Source organism: Perissodus microlepis, chromosome 7 (assembly GCF_051167445.1).
Source record: "Perissodus microlepis isolate ML-2025 ecotype Zambia chromosome 7, ASM5116744v1, whole genome shotgun sequence".
NCBI lineage: Eukaryota > Metazoa > Chordata > Actinopteri > Cichliformes > Cichlidae > Perissodus > Perissodus microlepis.
Window position 1 is genome coordinate 56,070,294 of NC_140467.1, and position 18,643 is coordinate 56,088,936.

The 18,643-nt window shown below is 38.8% G+C and overlaps 2 protein-coding genes across 3 annotated transcripts; one reads left to right on the plus strand and one right to left on the minus strand.

The window, feature by feature from the left end:
* Positions 1-6,689: 6,689 nt before the first annotated feature.
* On the minus strand, positions 6,690-11,955 carry zcchc9 (zinc finger, CCHC domain containing 9). 2 transcript variants are annotated; one of them, XM_084936138.1, is made up of 6 exons: positions 11,882-11,955; positions 10,289-10,703; positions 8,208-8,358; positions 8,033-8,125; positions 7,551-7,619; positions 6,690-7,278 (listed from the first exon to the last, which is right to left on the minus strand). In XM_084936138.1, exons 2-6 carry the CDS (start codon positions 10,685-10,687, stop codon positions 7,166-7,168), a joined length of 825 nt encoding a protein of 274 aa, XP_084792264.1. In that variant the 5' UTR covers positions 10,688-10,703; positions 11,882-11,955; the 3' UTR covers positions 6,690-7,165. The 2 variants fall into 2 exon arrangements, with proteins under 2 accessions (XP_084792264.1, XP_084792265.1); XM_084936139.1 differs by lacking the exon at positions 11,882-11,955 and adding an exon at positions 11,849-11,873.
* A 539-nt stretch (positions 11,956-12,494) lies between these two features.
* On the plus strand, positions 12,495-18,272 carry LOC146384234 (hatching enzyme 1.2). Its single transcript, XM_084932614.1, has 10 exons — positions 12,495-12,597; positions 12,692-12,724; positions 12,825-12,890; positions 13,310-13,359; positions 13,817-13,886; positions 13,959-14,073; positions 14,621-14,793; positions 15,094-15,175; positions 15,262-15,383; positions 17,914-18,272. The coding sequence occupies exons 1-10, from the start codon at positions 12,546-12,548 to the stop codon at positions 17,955-17,957; spliced, it is 807 nt and encodes a 268-aa protein (XP_084788740.1). The 5' UTR covers positions 12,495-12,545; the 3' UTR covers positions 17,958-18,272.
* Positions 18,273-18,643: the final 371 nt, after the last annotated feature.

Below are 18,643 nucleotides of genomic sequence, written 5' to 3' on the forward strand. Positions count from 1 at the left end.
GTCTGTGAAGGTTCTCAGTCATCCAGGTCATCGTAGTCAAAGGAGCTTGCAAAGAAAAGCGTCTGGACTTCTTTAAGTTACTTGAAGACGTTTCACCTCTCGTCCGAGAAGCTTCTTCAGTTCGAAGAAGTGAACTGAAGAAGCTTCTCGGATGAGAGGTGAAACGTCTTCAAGTAACTTAAAGAAGTCCAGACACTTTTCTTTGCAAGCTCCTTTGAATTCATATCCTTTAGAACACCCGCTTATTTACTTTCTTAAACATTTTTCTGCATTTGCTATATAATAGACCTCAAGTTAGAATATATAGCTGTTTTATTAAACTATTACCAAAAAATGCTGCACATTTGATATAAACAGTTATGTCATGCATACATTTTCTTCCACTTATCTGCGACTGGTTCATAGAGGCTAGTAGCCTAAGCAGAGAACCCCAGACCTCCTTCTCCCCAGCCACCTCCTTCAGCTTATCCAGGTCAGCGTGTCCAGGTCCAGGTTTCACAATTGTGGACACTTACTTCTCTAATTTAAAAGAGCTATCTAAAAACACTACAAGATTTCTTACAGTGTGGAATGATGACAAGCAAGAGGACCAATAAATTAACTTATCCACAGGGGATTTACTTCCAAAAACAGCATGAACCATGATCAGCATGAACCAAGTGTGTCTGCTGTGTCTTCATGCCACATATTTCACACACAAGTACTACAGGCAGAAACATGGGTGTGCCATTGGTTCTCCAGTTTCCCCCACTGTGACCAATTTGTATATAGAGGAAATGGAAGAGGGAGCTCTATTATCCTATCCTGGAACACCACTGATTCAGCACATTGGTTCAAGGATGTGTATGACACCTGAGTGAAAATCAAATCTCAGGGTAAAGGTAAGGGTACATCTTTCACCATCTTAAAATGCTGTGACTGCAGCCAACTCTCCAACTCTCAGTGAGTGGTACTCATGGCCCTTGATCATTGGCCCTTATAATTTGCATATTACTGTTTATGAAACTGAGTTCATGACCCATTGTTAGCCAGTAATGCTAGTTTTGGTCATTATGCAAGTGTACTGTTTAGGTTGGGGAAACCTGCAGTCAGCTGAGACTGAAGAAGTCACTTGAATGAGTGACGAAATGTTTCTCCCACTAAAGACACAACATCCAGATGAACAGAATCAACTTTCTGGGATATATTACTCACAACATCCAACAATTCAACAGTGGGTTACAGAGAAAATTATATCTGATCCTGTCAGAAAAGTGTGTAAACAGTGAACCAAACTGGGAACATTTTTAACCCAGTGATTTGGGTGTGTAGTATGAAGGGTTTGTGGAAAATGCAAATAGATAAACAGGAAGGGATTACTGTTGGAGTGAACCCGTTACATTAGTAGGCTCCACCTCAGGGTAGGAAATGCAGCCAAGTAATAAAAAAAAGCAAAGAAAACAATGGATCCCACTGAGGCTGAAAGACTAAAAGAGATCAGGCTGGACTGTACACTGCTTCAGATGTATTTGTGTCTGACCTTGTGTAGTTTGCTACTGGAACAGTTTTAGTCCCACAGGAACTTAATTACCAACTGCAAGAAAAACTTTATGGATAGCCTTTTGCTGATACTAAACCGAGAGCATTTGGGTCTGACCTTGTTATAGCTATGAAAGTTTAATTAAACTGTGTTTTGGGAGGGATTTAGCATACACTCATTTCCTGTCCGTTTGGAAACCATGGTTGTCTTTCTTTTTTTTTTTTTTTAGCACAGTCCCATTCATGTAGTTATGAACGTCAAGATCAGAAATGAAACTGTACAGGTTACTCCAAATCAAATCTGTCATACATACATCTCTGAACTTCTGATCACACTTTTAGTAAATCACTACAAAAAATCAGCTGTTATGGGCTTCTGTGTGTACTTCTGTGTGCTTTAACATAGTAGAAAGCACATCAGTGAAAGGACAGCCTCTCAAAGCCATTATTCTTGAAATAACTGCTTACCAAACTTAAATCCCTGTTTTGTGGTAAGGTCTTCATTTCAATTCACTTGGAATTATTTAACTATAAAGAAAACTGTGCTTATTGTGTCCGTTAAACATCAGAGAATTAGAGGTCATCCAGTTTGTCTTTAAGACTTAGGATGTCTGTATCTGAGGGGGTTAAGCAGGTCATCTACTAATTATTATGTTAATTATAAGGTTATATGTTTTTATTAATTAAAAGCATAAAGTAACCAATCCCACATATCTTGTCATGTTAAACCGCTGTTCTCAAAACTCTTGGTTAATATTTGAACTTATAAGAGGAGTGACAATGGGAAGAAACAAAAAAAGCACCACTAAGAACCGATGGCACAAGATGGCAAATGTAAATGAAAATTAAACTAAAATGAATGTAAATAAAACTGGAAGTTTAACTGGAGTCGATACAAAACTTTAAAAATAACAGCTAAATGGTTTTCAATCAGGATTCACTAACATCAATCAGAGAAATAGCTGAGGCTGAGATACGAACTGAAAAGGTGGAAGATTTTGTTCAAAATGTGGAACAGTTAGACAAGATGATAAAAATGATGAAAAATCAGGAAAACCAACTACTTGACCAAGAAGGGAGATCTTTAAAGAATAAGAATATTCACTATTCCTGAAGGAATGGAGGGATTTTGTGAAGAAGCTTCTACAAGACACAATGGGGATTCACCTGGCTACAGAGCTGAATATTAAACAAACACATTGGGTGACTACTCCAAAACCCTCTGGAGACAAAATACTGCATGACTACGTCCCTTTTAACAGGAACTCTTCAAAGAGAGCATATAACCCCTGTTCTAGCCTCACTCCACTGGCTGCCTGCCTCAATTTAGCAGTTTGGAGACAAAGTTAGAGAGACATAAAAAGACAAAGACAGAAACAGAAAAGATTCATGGATGTAGTGAAGGAGGCCATTATGCTGGAATAGGGGGAGATGGAGGTAAATTATATGCTAGAAGGAGCAGACAGAAGGAGAACATGACTTGGGTCAGAAACATCATAGGTTGGGTTAAATTAATAACAGTAAACACATGTTTTAAAGCTCAATTTTAAGGAAGAGTGGGAGTAGAGTGGCTCGCCTCCTCTCTCCACAAGTCAAAGTGTCCTTGGGCAAGATACTGAACCCTGAGTTGTCCCTGAAGTATTCATCAGAGTCTAAGTGTGTGAGAATGTCAGACAAGATATAGAAAAAAGTTATTGTATGAATGTGTGAGTGATTGGGTGAATGAGGCTTTTTTGTAAAAAAAAAGTGCTTTGAGTACTCAGAGTAGAATAGTGCTATATAATTACTAGCCCATGTTTTTTTTTTTACCATCTTATAAAATCAGCACAAATTTTACGTGCATTTATCCATAGAATTGCTAGATGGTTAGTGTTAGTGGTTAGCATTAACTTTAAAATGAAAGACAAAAAGGACCACTGGCTTCAATCTGCACAAAAACATATAAAGTGATTACAAAGAGACACAAATTCAAAAAGTCACGCAATTATTAGCAGACAGAAAGACTCCAAAGAGACACAAAAGAGGCAGAAAAAATAAAATAAGACACAAAGATAGATAAAAAGAAACTCAAAGGAGGAAGAATACGACAGCAAAGAAATGCATAAAAAGTACAGAGTGCAAAATATCACAGCACTACAGCAAAGAAACACAAAACAACTACAAAAAAAATGTACAAAAAGCCATTAGCATCTGATAGCTGTTTGTACCATCGATGCTTGAGCCATGTTGCTAATATACCAAAAAGAGTAGTGTATGATTACTTTTAATGGTGCCATCATTATGGTAGTTAGGGATATGACCTTGAGGTTCTGAAGATTTACGTATGTATGCATGCTCAGAGGAGAACAGGACTGAGGCAAGATGTTGGGCAATTCAAAATCATAAAAACAATGCTTGGAGGAAAGGCCCCATTTCAGCTTCTCTGAAATTGGAACCAGGAGACATAAGAGAATGAAGCCTCTGTGCTTTTGTTATAAGGCACACTCTCCTGTGGATGAAAACTTTTTGGTAAGTTGTGTAATCCTCCACTGTGGGCTGCGAGCTGGCACAGTGCAGGAGCTGTCTGGCTGCAGTTTCACTTTGCCTCCATGAGAAAGAATCCAGCTGTGTGCAGACTGTGTGTGTGTGTTTGTGTGTGTGTGTGTGTGGGGGGGTCTTATGAGGGTAGCCACTCTCCCCCACTCACTCTGCTATGATTTACTGTGTCAGAATTTTCAGAAACTATCCTTCCTATGAGCAACTGTGTGAAAAATATACTATCATTAACATGCAAGCATATAAAACAAATATACATTTGTCATAATTTCCTCTGTAAGACTTTTCTTTCTGATTAACTCTTTTGGAAGTGAAGCCAAGATGTTAACCTAACCCTAACATAAACAACATGTGGAGTACCAGCCAAATCTGTTCCACAGAGGCATTAAAGTCCATTATTTATTAACTGTCACAGAGAGAGACCAACTCAGACTGCATGATCCAGGTTTAACCAAAACCATAGCTGTGAATAGGTGAGAGAAATGGCAGCAATCCTACAGAGAAAGAAGAGGAACACAACACACCCAGGTAAAGCAGAGATGTGGCTGATGAAGATGGAGAAACAGAGGACTTTATGATCTAATTCATGAAATCAGTTTAACATACAATTGTGATCAGTTACAACTGACTAATGCATATGAACTTAAGACTGTGGATGCATTATCTTAAACACGAGCCACAATTCAACCGTGCATTAGTGTATTACTGTAGGGTTTTTACTTTACAACATAAAACGACTTGAGGCAACTGTTGTCATCATTTGGCGCTATTTAAATAATATTGAACTGAACTGCATGGGGACGAGTCAATGTCATCATTGTGCTCCACTACTTAATGTAAGTGTGTTGCTTCATTTCATTGAGGTTTGTGGGCATTTGTTCATACACAGCTCAATGAAGGTCCCATCACAGCATTTCAGGCGCGTTTGAGGTCTGGACTTTGACTGGACCACTGCAGCACTGATTCTTTCTTTTTTCAGTTATTCTTTTGTAGATTTGCTGCTGTGCTTGCATTCATTGCCCTGTAGATGACCCAGTTTCATCCAGGCTTTAGGTTTCATACAGATGGCCTCACATTTGACTCTAGAAAACTTTGGTTCATGCTCCACTCAGTGACTGCAAGGTGCCCAAATCATCATCGCTCCACCACTGTGTTAACAGCTGGTCTGAGGTGTTTGTGCCATTTGGTTTACTCCAAACGTGCTGCTGTTACTATGGACAAACATCTCCACTTTGGTTTTATTGTTCCAGAAGTTTTTTAATGTTTTGTTTAGATGCAGCTCTGCAAAGCTACACTGTGCTTTTACATAATTTCCTTAGGGATTAATAGAGTATTCTGATTCTGTGCTGACATGTTGTTTTTAGAAGTCATAATCGCACAAACCTTTTCAAGTTGTACTGTAATGAGTCCAAGATCAAGCTCTTGAGGTTTTGTTTTTTTTGGGGGGGGGGGGGGAGGGGGGGTTGTTGCAGTTTCTCTGAACATTGCACAGTCAGACCTTTGGGTCTTAATTGTTTTCCACTCGTGAAGAATTTTTCTTGGGCTACAATGATGGACTTTAGATTGTTCGGATAGAGCCTTGTAACTCTTTCCAGAGTAATTAGATTGCTGATGTTTTTCTTGGGCTCGTATTTGACCAGGATATATCCTTCAATGCACATATTAAACAGATATGTAGGAGTGCTTTGTTCCATTTGCACAATATCTCTAAAATTAGAAATATCCTGATGTTGAAAAACTAGTTTATGTATTTATTACTTCTAGGCTGGACTACTGTAATTCATTGTTGACTAGATGATTATTATGTTCTGATATGTAAAGCGTTTTCTTTTTAATATAAATAAACTCAAGAAGAAAGATCTTTCTAGGCCAGCACTACATCAGGTCAGCATTGATAGCCACTATTTTTCTCATCAACTAAAGCAGTTTTGTCTGCTGAGGACTGCACTGGATTTCCAAGAAACCTTTTGCATCATCAATGATGTAAGTTCTTTTCTTCGTGCTCTCAGGGGGAAGTTTCAGTGCAACACAGGCCCTTGCTGTTGCACTGAAAACAAAGATTTATCTTCATCTTGAAAGAAAAAGTCTGGAGTGAACATTTGAGTAAAGTCCAAAAAAATGATCTGTTATTCCTGAAGCTTCCTGTGAGTCTGTTAGCCTCCTCTCTGTAGCTGCCAGTGTATTATGTTTGAGGTTCAGTTTATTATCAAGTCGGACTGCTGACATTCTTATTGATCAGTCATATAAGCCCCCCTGGTGAGCTGTGAAAACTGAAAACACACTGCAATATTATCACATTATTCCCTTATGCCTATGAGAAGGAAATTTTCCTTGCAGCTTTAAAACATCCCTTAATAAGAAAAAGATGTTGGTTGTTGACACTGTACCAGATTTTTATGCAAAACATAAAAACAGGACTTTCAGCGCTGTGAGAATCAAAGACACAATTTTTTAGAGGCAGGCCTGCAGCCTACTGACTATAAGTTCTCTACATTTTTCAGGCCAAAGCTTAACTGGTCCATAACAGAAGCTCAGAAAGACTTAGTACTGCCTCTGAGTGGCCGTGCTTCCACATTGCAGCTCCACAAAGCATCACAACCACACATGTGCTGATTATGCAGCAAGTGGAGTCCACATCCACACAGACACAGACTTTTTATTTAATGACAGCTTTAATAACAAAGGTATTGCACAAGCCATTTAGGCCATTTTTATACACCCTGTCATTTTCAGAGGCTCAAAAGTAATTGGACAACTGAAGACAACCCAGTGGATGACTGTAAAATTCTTGTTGAAATAAAAATTCCCTTCAATCACATCCTGATTGTTTAATTTACCATCCACTGTTTGAGTGGGCAATCCATATGCTGAGGGAAATTGCAGGGGCCTTAGTCTGTGTCCACTTATGACTATGACTACAAGAATTCTTAACTATAGCATATCAAAAGTAGCTGTGGAAAACTTTTTATTAAAAAGATCTCATTCATATACAGTGGTATACAAGACTTCATTCCCTGTTAGTGGGTAACCTGTCCATTTATGAAGTCCAGAAGCTGAGGTGGGTCAGAGAAGTACAACGAGGGATACACATTAGCACTGCTCAGTTCTGTGATTAGAACTTCACCACTTTAGGCTGCTTGGGTTTGGCTTTCTTTACTGGAATGTGCACTTCCTCATGGTCTGCACTCATATTGTTGGACAACCAGCCCACTGTCACATGATTATCTGGAAGCATATGAAGAGGGAAAGAAAAAGAAACATCAGCCATGCCCCGCCCAAATCCTTTCCCATTATTTCTAGCTACCCACCACACCACAGGCTAGAAACACATCTGTTATAGACCTACAACAGACCTTTACATTTTCAGCTTCCTAAGCCAAAGATGTTCTCTAATTAATATAAGACTTCTGAGTGATTTTGCAAAATAATCTAAAATGGATCATTTTTCAGGTGCACTGAAATCCCAAAAGCAAACGTTTAATTCCAAAGGTACTCACTTGGAGTCTGGTGCTCTGGACAGTCCTTCTGAAAATGTTCCACTGAGCCACAAATATGACAGCAACCTCCTGCAAAACACAAGATGCAGATGCAGTTCTGTCATCGTAAAGGGTTATTTTAAACATTCAATGGTGCAAAGCTAGCTTCCAAAAATACAAATATAAAGCTAGAAATGAGCACAATAGGTCTGCTTTACGGATTTAGGAACCGGATGCATAAAAAGATGCTGGGTCAATTTTATTTATATAGGACCAAATCACAGTAACAGTTGCCTCAAGGTGCTTTAAAACACAAACACTTGAATGCTAATGTTCTCCTTTCTGATTAAAACTACCTCAGAGAGCTAAAAGGTTAGATGAAGACCTCCTGCCATTGTAGTTTAAAGACTAAGTAAACTGCCAACATGGAACCAGCTATCCCCTCTCATGCGAGTGTGAAATTACTTATCGAGGACATGATGTATGAATATCTGTCTTTTTACCTTGAGCATAAAGTCCTTTGGGATTATCAGGGCAGGATCGTGACAGATGTCCAGTCTGACCACAGATAAAGCACTTTGCATATGGGTAATCACCTGAGAGAAGCAGCATGGTTACAGCAGTGTTACAGGCAAATCTGATACAGCTGTTCAGGTGTTAGTCTCTGTGTTTATTCACCCAGAGCAGGGTCCACTTTAGCTTTGCATTTGTAGATTTCATGTTCAGTGGAGCCACAGCGGAAGCAGATGCCTCGGCCCATCTCCTCATCTCTGTCAGCCTCTGGACAGTCTGCCAACCCGTGACCGGGCTTCCTGCAGTTAAAACAGAACTGAGAAGAGACACATGAGTGAGGATTCAGAGGAGCTTCATAGATCACATCGGGGTCAACAGAATTTCTATAAGTTCACGAAGATTTAAAAAAACATCACAACTTTTAAAAACTTTTTAAAATATACCAGTTTGATGCGCACTGAACACTTTCATTGAAAAGTGTGTGAGCTCAATATTTATATGTCAACTCACAGCTTCCCAAATTGATCTACTGTTTTTGTTTATCTTATTTTAGTTATCCTAGGATTTTTTCATAGATTCAACTAAAGAAACAGGAACAAGTGGTGTGTTTTTGTGATGAGCTGTGCCTAAAGTTACATGTAGGCACAACACTGGTTCGTCAGTGTGAAGTGGCATAACAGAGGGAAAAAACATTCCTGTCAAAATACCAGGAACACGAACTAGACTAAAGCAGAGTGAAAAAGCAGCCAATGTCCAAACTGAAAGTTTGAAGGAGCTTCAGAAAGCCTGGACAACTACGGCTAAAAAATTGAGAACAAAGTGTCACTTCCAGATCAGGTGTAGCCACCATGAAGCCTCCTGACAGGTGTGATGTTCACGGCTGTGGTGGCAGGCTTAGTGTGTCACGCACATCGGTAGAAGATACTGTTAAAAACAATTAACTCTGCAGTGCTTTTAAATGTCATCTTGAATTTGTAGAAAATAACAATAATGGCCCTAGCCTTGTTAACGTTAACAGGTATATTCATACCTCATACAGGTGGGAAGATTTCAACAACTGCAGTGCTCCCCAAATGACCACAGGCGGCAGTATCTCACCTCCTGCCCTATCTTTATTGAACTGAAAAATACTGAACTGAATTTTCTTTGAGATTTATGTTGGCTTATCCATTACGTTGTAGGGAAACGATGAGTATGGAATATTTATAGCTCACCAGCTAACTAACTTTCCACAGTCTAAGACTGAACTCCATCCTCCAACATGAACATGTTTGCCTTCAAACAGCGTGGTTTATCAGAGACTAATCCCAGAATTCAGGAGTGGATAGAATGGCCTGCCTGCAGTCCTCACCTTAAACCCATAGAACACTCGTGGGATCACCTTTTGCGTGCTGTTCATAACTGCTCAAAGAAGTCCTACCATTAATTAATGTTCAATCTTAAATATGATGAACCAATCTCTATTAATCTATGTACTGCAGTTTTTCAAGGTAGCAGTAGTTAAACCACTGCTTAAAAAGCCATCTCTTGACCCAGCTGCCTGAGGTAATTATAGGCCAATCTCCAACCTTCCTGTCATCTCAAAAATCCTTGAAAGAGCAGTTGTTAAACAGCTAACAGATCATCTGCAGAGGAATGGCTTATTTGAAGAGTTTCGGTCAGGTTTCAGAGCTCATCACAGCACAGAAACAGCTTTAGTGACGGTTACAACTGATGATAACATTCTATTAGAACATGCTGTAGGTATTACAGGTACTGCGCTGCAGTGGTTTATATCATATCTATCTAATAGACTCCAATTTGTTCATGCAAGTTAACCTTGTGGAGTTCCGCAGGTTTCCATACTAGGACCAATTCTGTTTACATTACATGTATAAACTGATAAAACTTAGGTTTTTTTTTCATCTATCAGCAAGAGTACTGAGAGCACTATGTAGGATCTTTACCTTACAACATTAAACTGATGTAAGATGATTACGGCTCAAACCACAAATGGAATTTCCTTACAAATAAACAAGCTTTCCAGTTGTATAAGATTTATATATTGTTGAAACAAAGAAATAATCGACCAAACACAATTTTCTTCACTTTTTGTGTCTACTTTATTTTTTCAGACCAAATGTAGGTATTCTAATTCAATGTACTGTGAACTACTACTATTACTGCCACTACTTCACTACTGTGAACATGGTGGGAGTTTCCAAAAGTCTTAGTTGGGAAAATGTTTCAGACTTTCAACAACTCACCATTTTGTTCTTCTTATTGGTCTGTCTTTTTATCCTCCTGTCCTCCCTCTTCTTGTCTTTCTTTAGAGCATTTTGCACCTCCTCTCTGAGCTCATGCTCTCCCTCCTGACTTTTTTTAGCCAGGTGCTGCCCCGTTTGCTGGAGATACTCCAGGAAGCCGTTTACATCCTCGCTGATGTACTGCTTTTTCTTGCCGTTGGGTTTCTTTATAGCAGACCCACTGGGCTGTGTCTTTCTCAGAGGGTTCCTCTCAGCTACTCCTTTAACACCAGCAGTGCTGCTGCTGCCACCGTCGCCTCCTCCGGCTCTTGGTGGTCGTCCTGTTCTCAGCTGACTCCAGGGGGTGGCCTCCGCTGGTTTGTGTTTGTGGACATTGTTAGCTCTCGCCCACCTTGTCATGACTGCAAACAAAACACTGAAGCACAAGAAGAAGGATTTCAAAGGAAACTTGGTGACATACACTTCATCAACAGGAATATTTCCAAACGTCTTCATAAAAGCATTCAGATATAGATGGGTGAATAAAGCCTTGGTAAGCTTTTGAGGTTACTTCCTGGTTGTACTGAAAAATGATTTGAAGCTTAAAACCCTCAAAGATGGATCCTACCTTGACATGAAGGCTGTTGTAAAATGATCATAATAACCTTATAAAGTAATCTTAAATACTGATATTGTCAAATCCCACTTAAAATTAGAATAGAAATTAGATGAAAATGAACAACTTCATCATTACTGCTGTTATTGCAGGTAGGAGTTAAAATGATCCCTCCTGGCTCTAGTGTTAAATGTGTTGTCCTGTTAGATTTCAGACAGTTTTGGTTTGTGACGTGAGATGACAGACATTTTAACGTCACCGTGTTGGAGGTATGATTTTAAAGTCTGTGAGTTCTAGCAACTGAAGATCTCTCCCAGCACCATGAAGCAGGGAGGAAACACTGAACATTTCAAGTCTCCTCATAATGAATGAAACAGCAGCAAAGATTCCAATCAGTCACCTCACTTCAGATAAAATTAAGACTTTTGTACTCAGCCATAAACATATTAGAAATATGGTATCTTACCAGAATTCCCATGATGCACTGGTTGCATCGTCACTAACCATACATTAATACACCTCTCTGCATTTAATTATGAATTATTATTCATCTCTGGCTCTCTTCCACAGCACGTCTGCTTCCTGTCTTCCTCCCCTCACCGGCCGCCCCTCATAGGGGTCATCTGATGTTTGGGGTTTCTCTGTATTGCTGTTGGGGCTTAACCTTACAATACAAAGTGCCTGTCCAAAAACAAATCAGTCCAAGGTACAAACTTTTCGAAAGAGGATGCGTAGTTTCTAATGTCCCCTCCACCGCTGATCGTTGTTTAAACGCAGCAGTGAACGTGTAGCATTTCAAATCAGTCAAAGCTTCAAACCAGCGCATGTTGTCTACTACCTGAGAGCTGAACCACATGTTCATTAACATGCATCACTACCGCAGCCTATTCTCTTCTACCGTCAACGACCACTAAGCACATACCAAACTCCCTGTCTGTTCAACATTTTGATAAAAGTGTCCTTACAAATGTCAAGAAATTTCGGCTAAATAGCGTTACCTTCCCACGTCTTCAGCCCGTGTTTGGTTTTTAAACCGGAAATACTTTCTTTTTCTTAATAGTGATTTGTGTGCATGTGTATGGCGCAGGTCTGCCACCCTTTGGTGTGGAGTCATTACTGCATATGAGCGCAATAATAAAAAATAAAGAAATTAAAAAATAAAAAAATACATTAAAAAAACAAAATATATATAAATAAATGTGTGTGTATATATTGGGTAATTTGGAAAGTTATACATATAATTTTATTTAAGGTTTTGCATACTTTCTCCACTGCTGATAATAAAATATTAATATAGTATAAATATTGATAAATTAAGAAAAAGGGGGCCGTCTGACTGTTGTGGTTTCCTCTGTTTCCTCTGTATTATTATAGGGCCTTTACCTACACTATGAAACACTCTGAGGTAACTGTTGTTGAGATTTGGTGATATCTTAAAAAAAAAAAAAACAGAATAATTTGAATAGATGTGTGAAACCCTACACCATATACTGGCATATTAAAATGTATTTATGTATTGCCTTATTAAAACTGTGAAACCTCCTCCTATGAGCCTCACAGGACTGAAGGAGGAAGCAGCATCAGCTCACAGCTGATTTTATTTAGTGCAATTAATGAGGATGAGGAGCTGGAAGCCTCACTTCTGTCCTGACCTTAAACAACATGCTGCAAATACTCTGTGTTGCTCTTGTGTGTGCAGAATATCTGAAAGATGGTAAAAAGTCAGCATCTAACATGATTATTTTTTAAATTACATTTTTCCTCTTTAAATAAGCAAGCAGGTGTTTTTCTCTCCTGTTGTGTTTCAGTGTACTGTAGTCCTCTACAAGAAGCCAAACGAGGTATAATGTGTTCACGTTTAAGCCTGGAGGGATGAGTGTTCTGGTATTTTAAATATCAGAACACTGTTGAGCGTTATGCTGTGTAAATGTGTTTTTACAGCACTTAAAGATGACTGGCTAATCAAGGCGGTGCATTACATGGAGGAAAACCCAGAAACTTTAGAAGGTGAGCCCTAACAGTGTTTTAGTCATAATTTTTCTTCATACATGATGCTGTACCTCACTGCACACAGTCAGTTGTGCGCAACCAGGAGCCACAAGCTACCTAGGTTTATTCAGTGTCAGTTAGTCATATGGGCTGAGTTAATTCTTCTAGATGAAGTTTGATTATTAATGGGTCAGATCATTTTGGCTAACTAGGAAGCACCTCAAGGGTGTGGCTGATAAATGTTTTATCAGCCTTTATTTATGAAGTTTTTAGGATATCAGTTGTAGTTAATAGCTAAACCTTTTCAAAACAAGCACTGGAAACCTTAAAGTTATCACACGAACTAATGGTAGAAAATAATTGAATGTGATTGAACAATACAACTTTGTAGTAGCACTTTATAGCTTCATGCTGATCTCCTCTTGTCGTTCTGTTAGAGCTGATGGACAAAAACTATGCTTTGGCAGAAGGAGACATGGTGCTGTTGGTGAGTTACCTGAGAGCACATGCCAAAACTGAGGCAACAGATCCACAGACAGACTTTTACACAAAATTTGGTTTGAAATGTCTGCACACTGTTGAGTTTAGTAAAAAAGTTTGCAAGAATCGTACTCTTTGTAAAATATGGACATAACCACAGCCATGTTAGTGGGACCTGTGGTAAACTTCCAGCTGAGCATTTTTGCCACCATAATTCTAGTGTTCTGAATCCAAACATGATCAGAATGACAGAAACTAACAACAAGGTGGGGCCTTGCCTCCTTTGAGTCTAATGTGAACCATAATTTACAAAACAAATTCAGAAGGGCATGAACATGGCAATTAAGACCAGAAAATCGCAGGAAAAAGTTCATTGAGGTCATTTAAGCTTCATAACACTGAGCAAAGGTGTGATGTGGACTAGGCAGTCAGTGAACACTCAAAGCATTTCATTTCTTCTGCAGAATGACAGGAATGCAGTGAGCAGTAGCTGGCCATCTCTGGAGATACCCTATATCATTAGCCCAGATTTAGGTAAACACAGTATGTGCATTAAAGATCATTGGATCTTTGAGAAGTCTGTCTTACTGCCACTTTGTTTTTCAGCTAGTCGCACAGATGATATTCTCTCTGCTATGGAGATGGTGTCCAAACACACCTGTGTATCCTTCCACAAGCGAACTATCGAGCAAAACTACCTGCTCTTCAAAACCAGTACAGGGTAGGTAGTTTTCTGAAGCTCAGTCTAAACTCTGTTTGAACTGCAGTTGGAGCTCAGATTGTATGCTGAACACCCCAAGTTTTCTGCAGCACTTAGTGTTCTGATTGGGTTTCTGAAATATTCAGTTTCTGTATCTTAACATGACAATATGACATCCTGGCTGCAGAAACCTCTGGCCTGTACTGCAGGTCAGCATACTCAGAATATTTGACCTATATCAGCCTTCACTAAATCTAGCAACTGCTATTACGTAACAGAGAATCACTCAGCAATGTCAGTCTACAAAACAAAAAATTGTGAATTTGGTACTTCAGTCATGCCTCAGAGCTCATGACTGTGAGGATGGAAATGGATAAATTGAAAGTGAGTTTAAGCACCCTGACCAAGGCACATAATGCTGGTTTAAAAAGAAAAAGACTCTCCTCACTGCTGGCAAGATTAAGTACAGCAACAACTGCTTTATATTTTTCAGATATTAATGTTTAAAGATGGATGTCTCATTAAAAAAAAAAAAAAAACAGGACACTAACCTGCAGTTTTGTTCTAGCTGTGCGTCATTTGTGGGCTTAAAGGGTGGCGAGCAGCCTGTTTTTGTTGGGCCCCAGTGCATGGTAGGTAACATTGCACATGAGATTCTTCATGCTCTGGGTTTCCACCATGAACACACAAGGATGGACCGTGAACAGCACATCACCGTTATTCACAGCAACATTATGCCAGGTAAGGGTTCTCCTCAAATATTATCTGTACAGTTTAAAAGCTATGGTAGCTAAATGGTCATAATGCTTGGAACTTGTACAATAAGAAAATGTATTTTGTATGTATGTTTTTCAAACTCCAGCTTTCCCTTTATTTGACATAAAAAAAAAAAAAAAAAAAAATGAACCTGTTTACATGTTTACACAGCTCATATCTTGGAAGATGAGCTTCACCACAGTTTACTGCACATTGTGCATTTACCAAAACTTTTTGGGGGTTATTGATTGTTTACACTCAGGGAAAGTATCGCATGTCTTTCAGGGATGGAGAAAAACTTCAGAATGCAAGATGGTGAGACCTTTTCTCTTCCATATGACGCTACCTCCATCATGCACTATGGAAGGTACAGTACCCAAGATGACAAATGTATAACAAACTGTTTCTCTGTAAAGGTTACGTGGCACTTTAAGATGTTTACTCTTGTGTCAGGGATTTTTTTTCAGCGACCGGCCTGCCCACCATCTTCCCAAAGAAAGATGTGAAGGAAATGGGACAGAGAGATAAACTGACAAAGACTGACATTGAAAGGGTTCGACGTCTCTACAGCTGTGGTATATTCTCAACTCTGCTCACTGCACATAAATTTCATTTGTGGTCTCCACATTTTGAAGTTTTAAAGTTAGTGTAGCCACCATATTTTTGTTGGAACCAGAAGTGATCGCATGTGGAATCTTAGCAAGGTGCACCGAGGCGCTGTTTGGTGCTAATGTGGAGAAAGTGATCCAACAAAATGTCTGGGATTGTCCATCAAAAAGTTGTCAGCCAAGCTGCCTGTCAAAGTAGCCATGCCTCTGAATTCAAGTCTTACCCAAATCCAAGTGAGTTGTAAAGATTCATTAGCTAAAAAGAGCAGCCTAATATAGGACTTTTGTTTTCCCTCCAAGTGGCAAAAGTGAGTTTCCTTGTGACAACCATTTTGCATTTTTAATCATTTTATATGTACATATGATTTATATATACAGTTAGGGCCATATATATATATATATATATATATATATATATGACACTGACACAGGTTTTAACTGTTTACTAAAACATATTCATATTGTTGACATGGACATAATGTGTAGACTCTCAGCTTTCATTTGAGGGTATCCACATTCAAATTGGATGAAGGATTTAGAAGTTTCAGTTCTTTAACATGTGCTACGCTATTTATTTATTTATTTTTTTTTAAAGGGACCAAAAGTAATTGGACAATTGACTTAAAGGCTATTTCCTGAGTAGGTGTGGACAATTCCTTCATTATCCCATTATTGATTAAGCAGATAATAGGCCTAGAGTTGATTTGAGATGTGGCGCTTGCATTTGGAAGATTTTGCTGTGAACCATGCGGTAAAAGACATTTTCTGTGCAGGTGAAGCTGTGAAAACAGAAACAAAAAAAATCATAGAAATTGCTACAATATTAGGAGTGGCTAAATGTACAATTTGGTACATCCTGAGAAAGAAGGAAAGTACTAGTGAACTCAGCAATGCAAAAAGATTTGGATTCTTTGGACAGATTCTACCAGAATGATGGTATACCACATTACCTGTAAAACATGGCACAGGCAGTGTCATTGCTTGGTCGTGCATGGGTGCCAGTGGCACTGGGATACTAGCGTTCATTGGTGATGTGACACAGGACAAAAGCAGCCCAGTGAATTCTGAGGTGTTCATAGACATGCTGTCAGCTCATATCCAGCTAAATGTAGTCAAATCGATTGGGTGGTGTTTCATTATACAGATGGATAATGACCCAAAACATGCAGCCAAAGCAACCCAGGAGTTTATTAAAGCAAAGAAGTGGAGTATTCTTGAATGGCCAATTGAGCATGAATTTCATTTGTTGAAAACCCGAGACAGGCCCACAAACGGAAACTGAAAGCTGCTGCAGTAAAGGTCTGGCAGAGCATTAAAAAGGAGGAAACCCAGCATCTGGTGATGCCCATAAGTTCAAGACTTCAGGCTTTCATTGGCAACAAAGGGGTTTCAACCAAGTATTAGATATGAATATTTTATTTTCAGTTATTCCATTTGTCCAAATACTTTTGCACTCTGAAATTAAGGGATTATGTACATGCAATCTTTATGTAACTCACTGAATTAAAGCTGAAAGTCTGCACTTCAACTGCATTTGAATTTAAAATTCATTATGGTAGTGTGCAGATCCAAAATTAGAAGAAAAAAAAAGTTCTCTGTCCAAATATTTATGGACCTAACTGTATAAAATATGCCAATGAAATGTATTGGCAAAGGACATCAGTAGTTACCTTTGTGTTTACCCAGAATTTGTAGCACATCTGGTTAAAGTCTGAACCACTCTGTAAGCCGCGGTCACATCCAATAGAATACCAACATAAAGGAAAATCTGTAAGGAAATGTAGGGTGGGCTTTGTAATTACTTACCACATTCAACAGTTGAAAGCTGGAATAGATACCTGAGATCTGGCCTCAATAGCAAGTAAAAGAATAACTGAAGGAAACTAAAGACCTAATAATAAGTCTCACTCTGAACAGTCTCAGAATGTAAGTCAGCCAGCAGAAACAGCCAAAACACTAGTGTGGCAGAATACAGACTTTAAGACCCGAATGAACAGATTACAAAATGCCAGAGGGGGGCTGTGTTAAAGAAACTGCTAAAGTCACAGAAATTAAGGACTGAAAAGATGCAAACCAACTACAGAGAGGGAAAAATGTCAAACAAAGAAAAGATGTCTGACCGAGACATGGCAGTCAAATGATGTTGAACTGACATCTGACAACAAAGATGCCCTTGAAAGCTGATTCTGTTCATCTGGAGTTTGCAAAATGAATTTAAAAAAAAAAAAAAAAAAAAAAAGGGCAATGACCTGATGATCCCAGAATGTCCTTTCTGGGTTTTCCTTGCCTCGATTATTGAGGATGCATTTGGATGTACAACGAAGATGATAGCAGCAGTTTAACTTCCAGAGATGAAAAAGCTTATTAAAACCATTTATTAGACTATTTTTATTATATTTTTAAAAAGTCCAAGTTAACTAGTAATTCTATACATGCAGACTCAATGAGTTTAAAAAAATGCTGTTTTTAATCTTTGCTTGTTTCTCGTTTTTCCAAGATTCCCTTAAACAAACTGAGAAGGAAAGTCATGACTGGGATTGATGTCTGATCTCGGTGCCACCGATGGAGGCTATGAGAACCAGATTACTAGCATTGCGGTTCTATCGGCCTACTCCAGCACCTGAACAATGACACTAGCAGTCAGCAAACAAACTAGTTGTCATCACTGACACATCTATTAATCAAAATATGATGGCCAGGATCTGGTGGATTCATCTCCACTGTTCAATAAACCAAAATACTTTGTTTCTCTCTAACCAGAATTTGTTAAGACTTTATTGTTTGCACTTTTTTGGCTTCTGGGGGAAGAAATGGTAGGCTTGATGATCAGATGTGCACACTGAACTCACTCAATTTCTGAATTTTCTCAATTTTCTGAATTGCAGAAAAATAGACTTCAATTAAGGGTAAAATAAATATTACAAATGAATACAGGTGATGTAGATTATAGTGCGATATTTGGGTTTTAAAAAGCAACACCCATATTCTCATAAGTTATATGAGAGCATGGGTGTAAAAGCTGTTCTGATCCACACTCCAGTCCAGAAGGTGGCGGTAATGCACCTGAAGGTGTTTGGCAACCGCCATAAAAAGCCCCACAGAAACCAGTGTGAGTATTCCAGTTTGAAGGACCACTTATTCTGATGAAAATAAGCTGGTTGGCTAATAATTGATATGAATATGTTTATTACAATTATGAACTCAGATTATGCAATTAATCTTTTAAC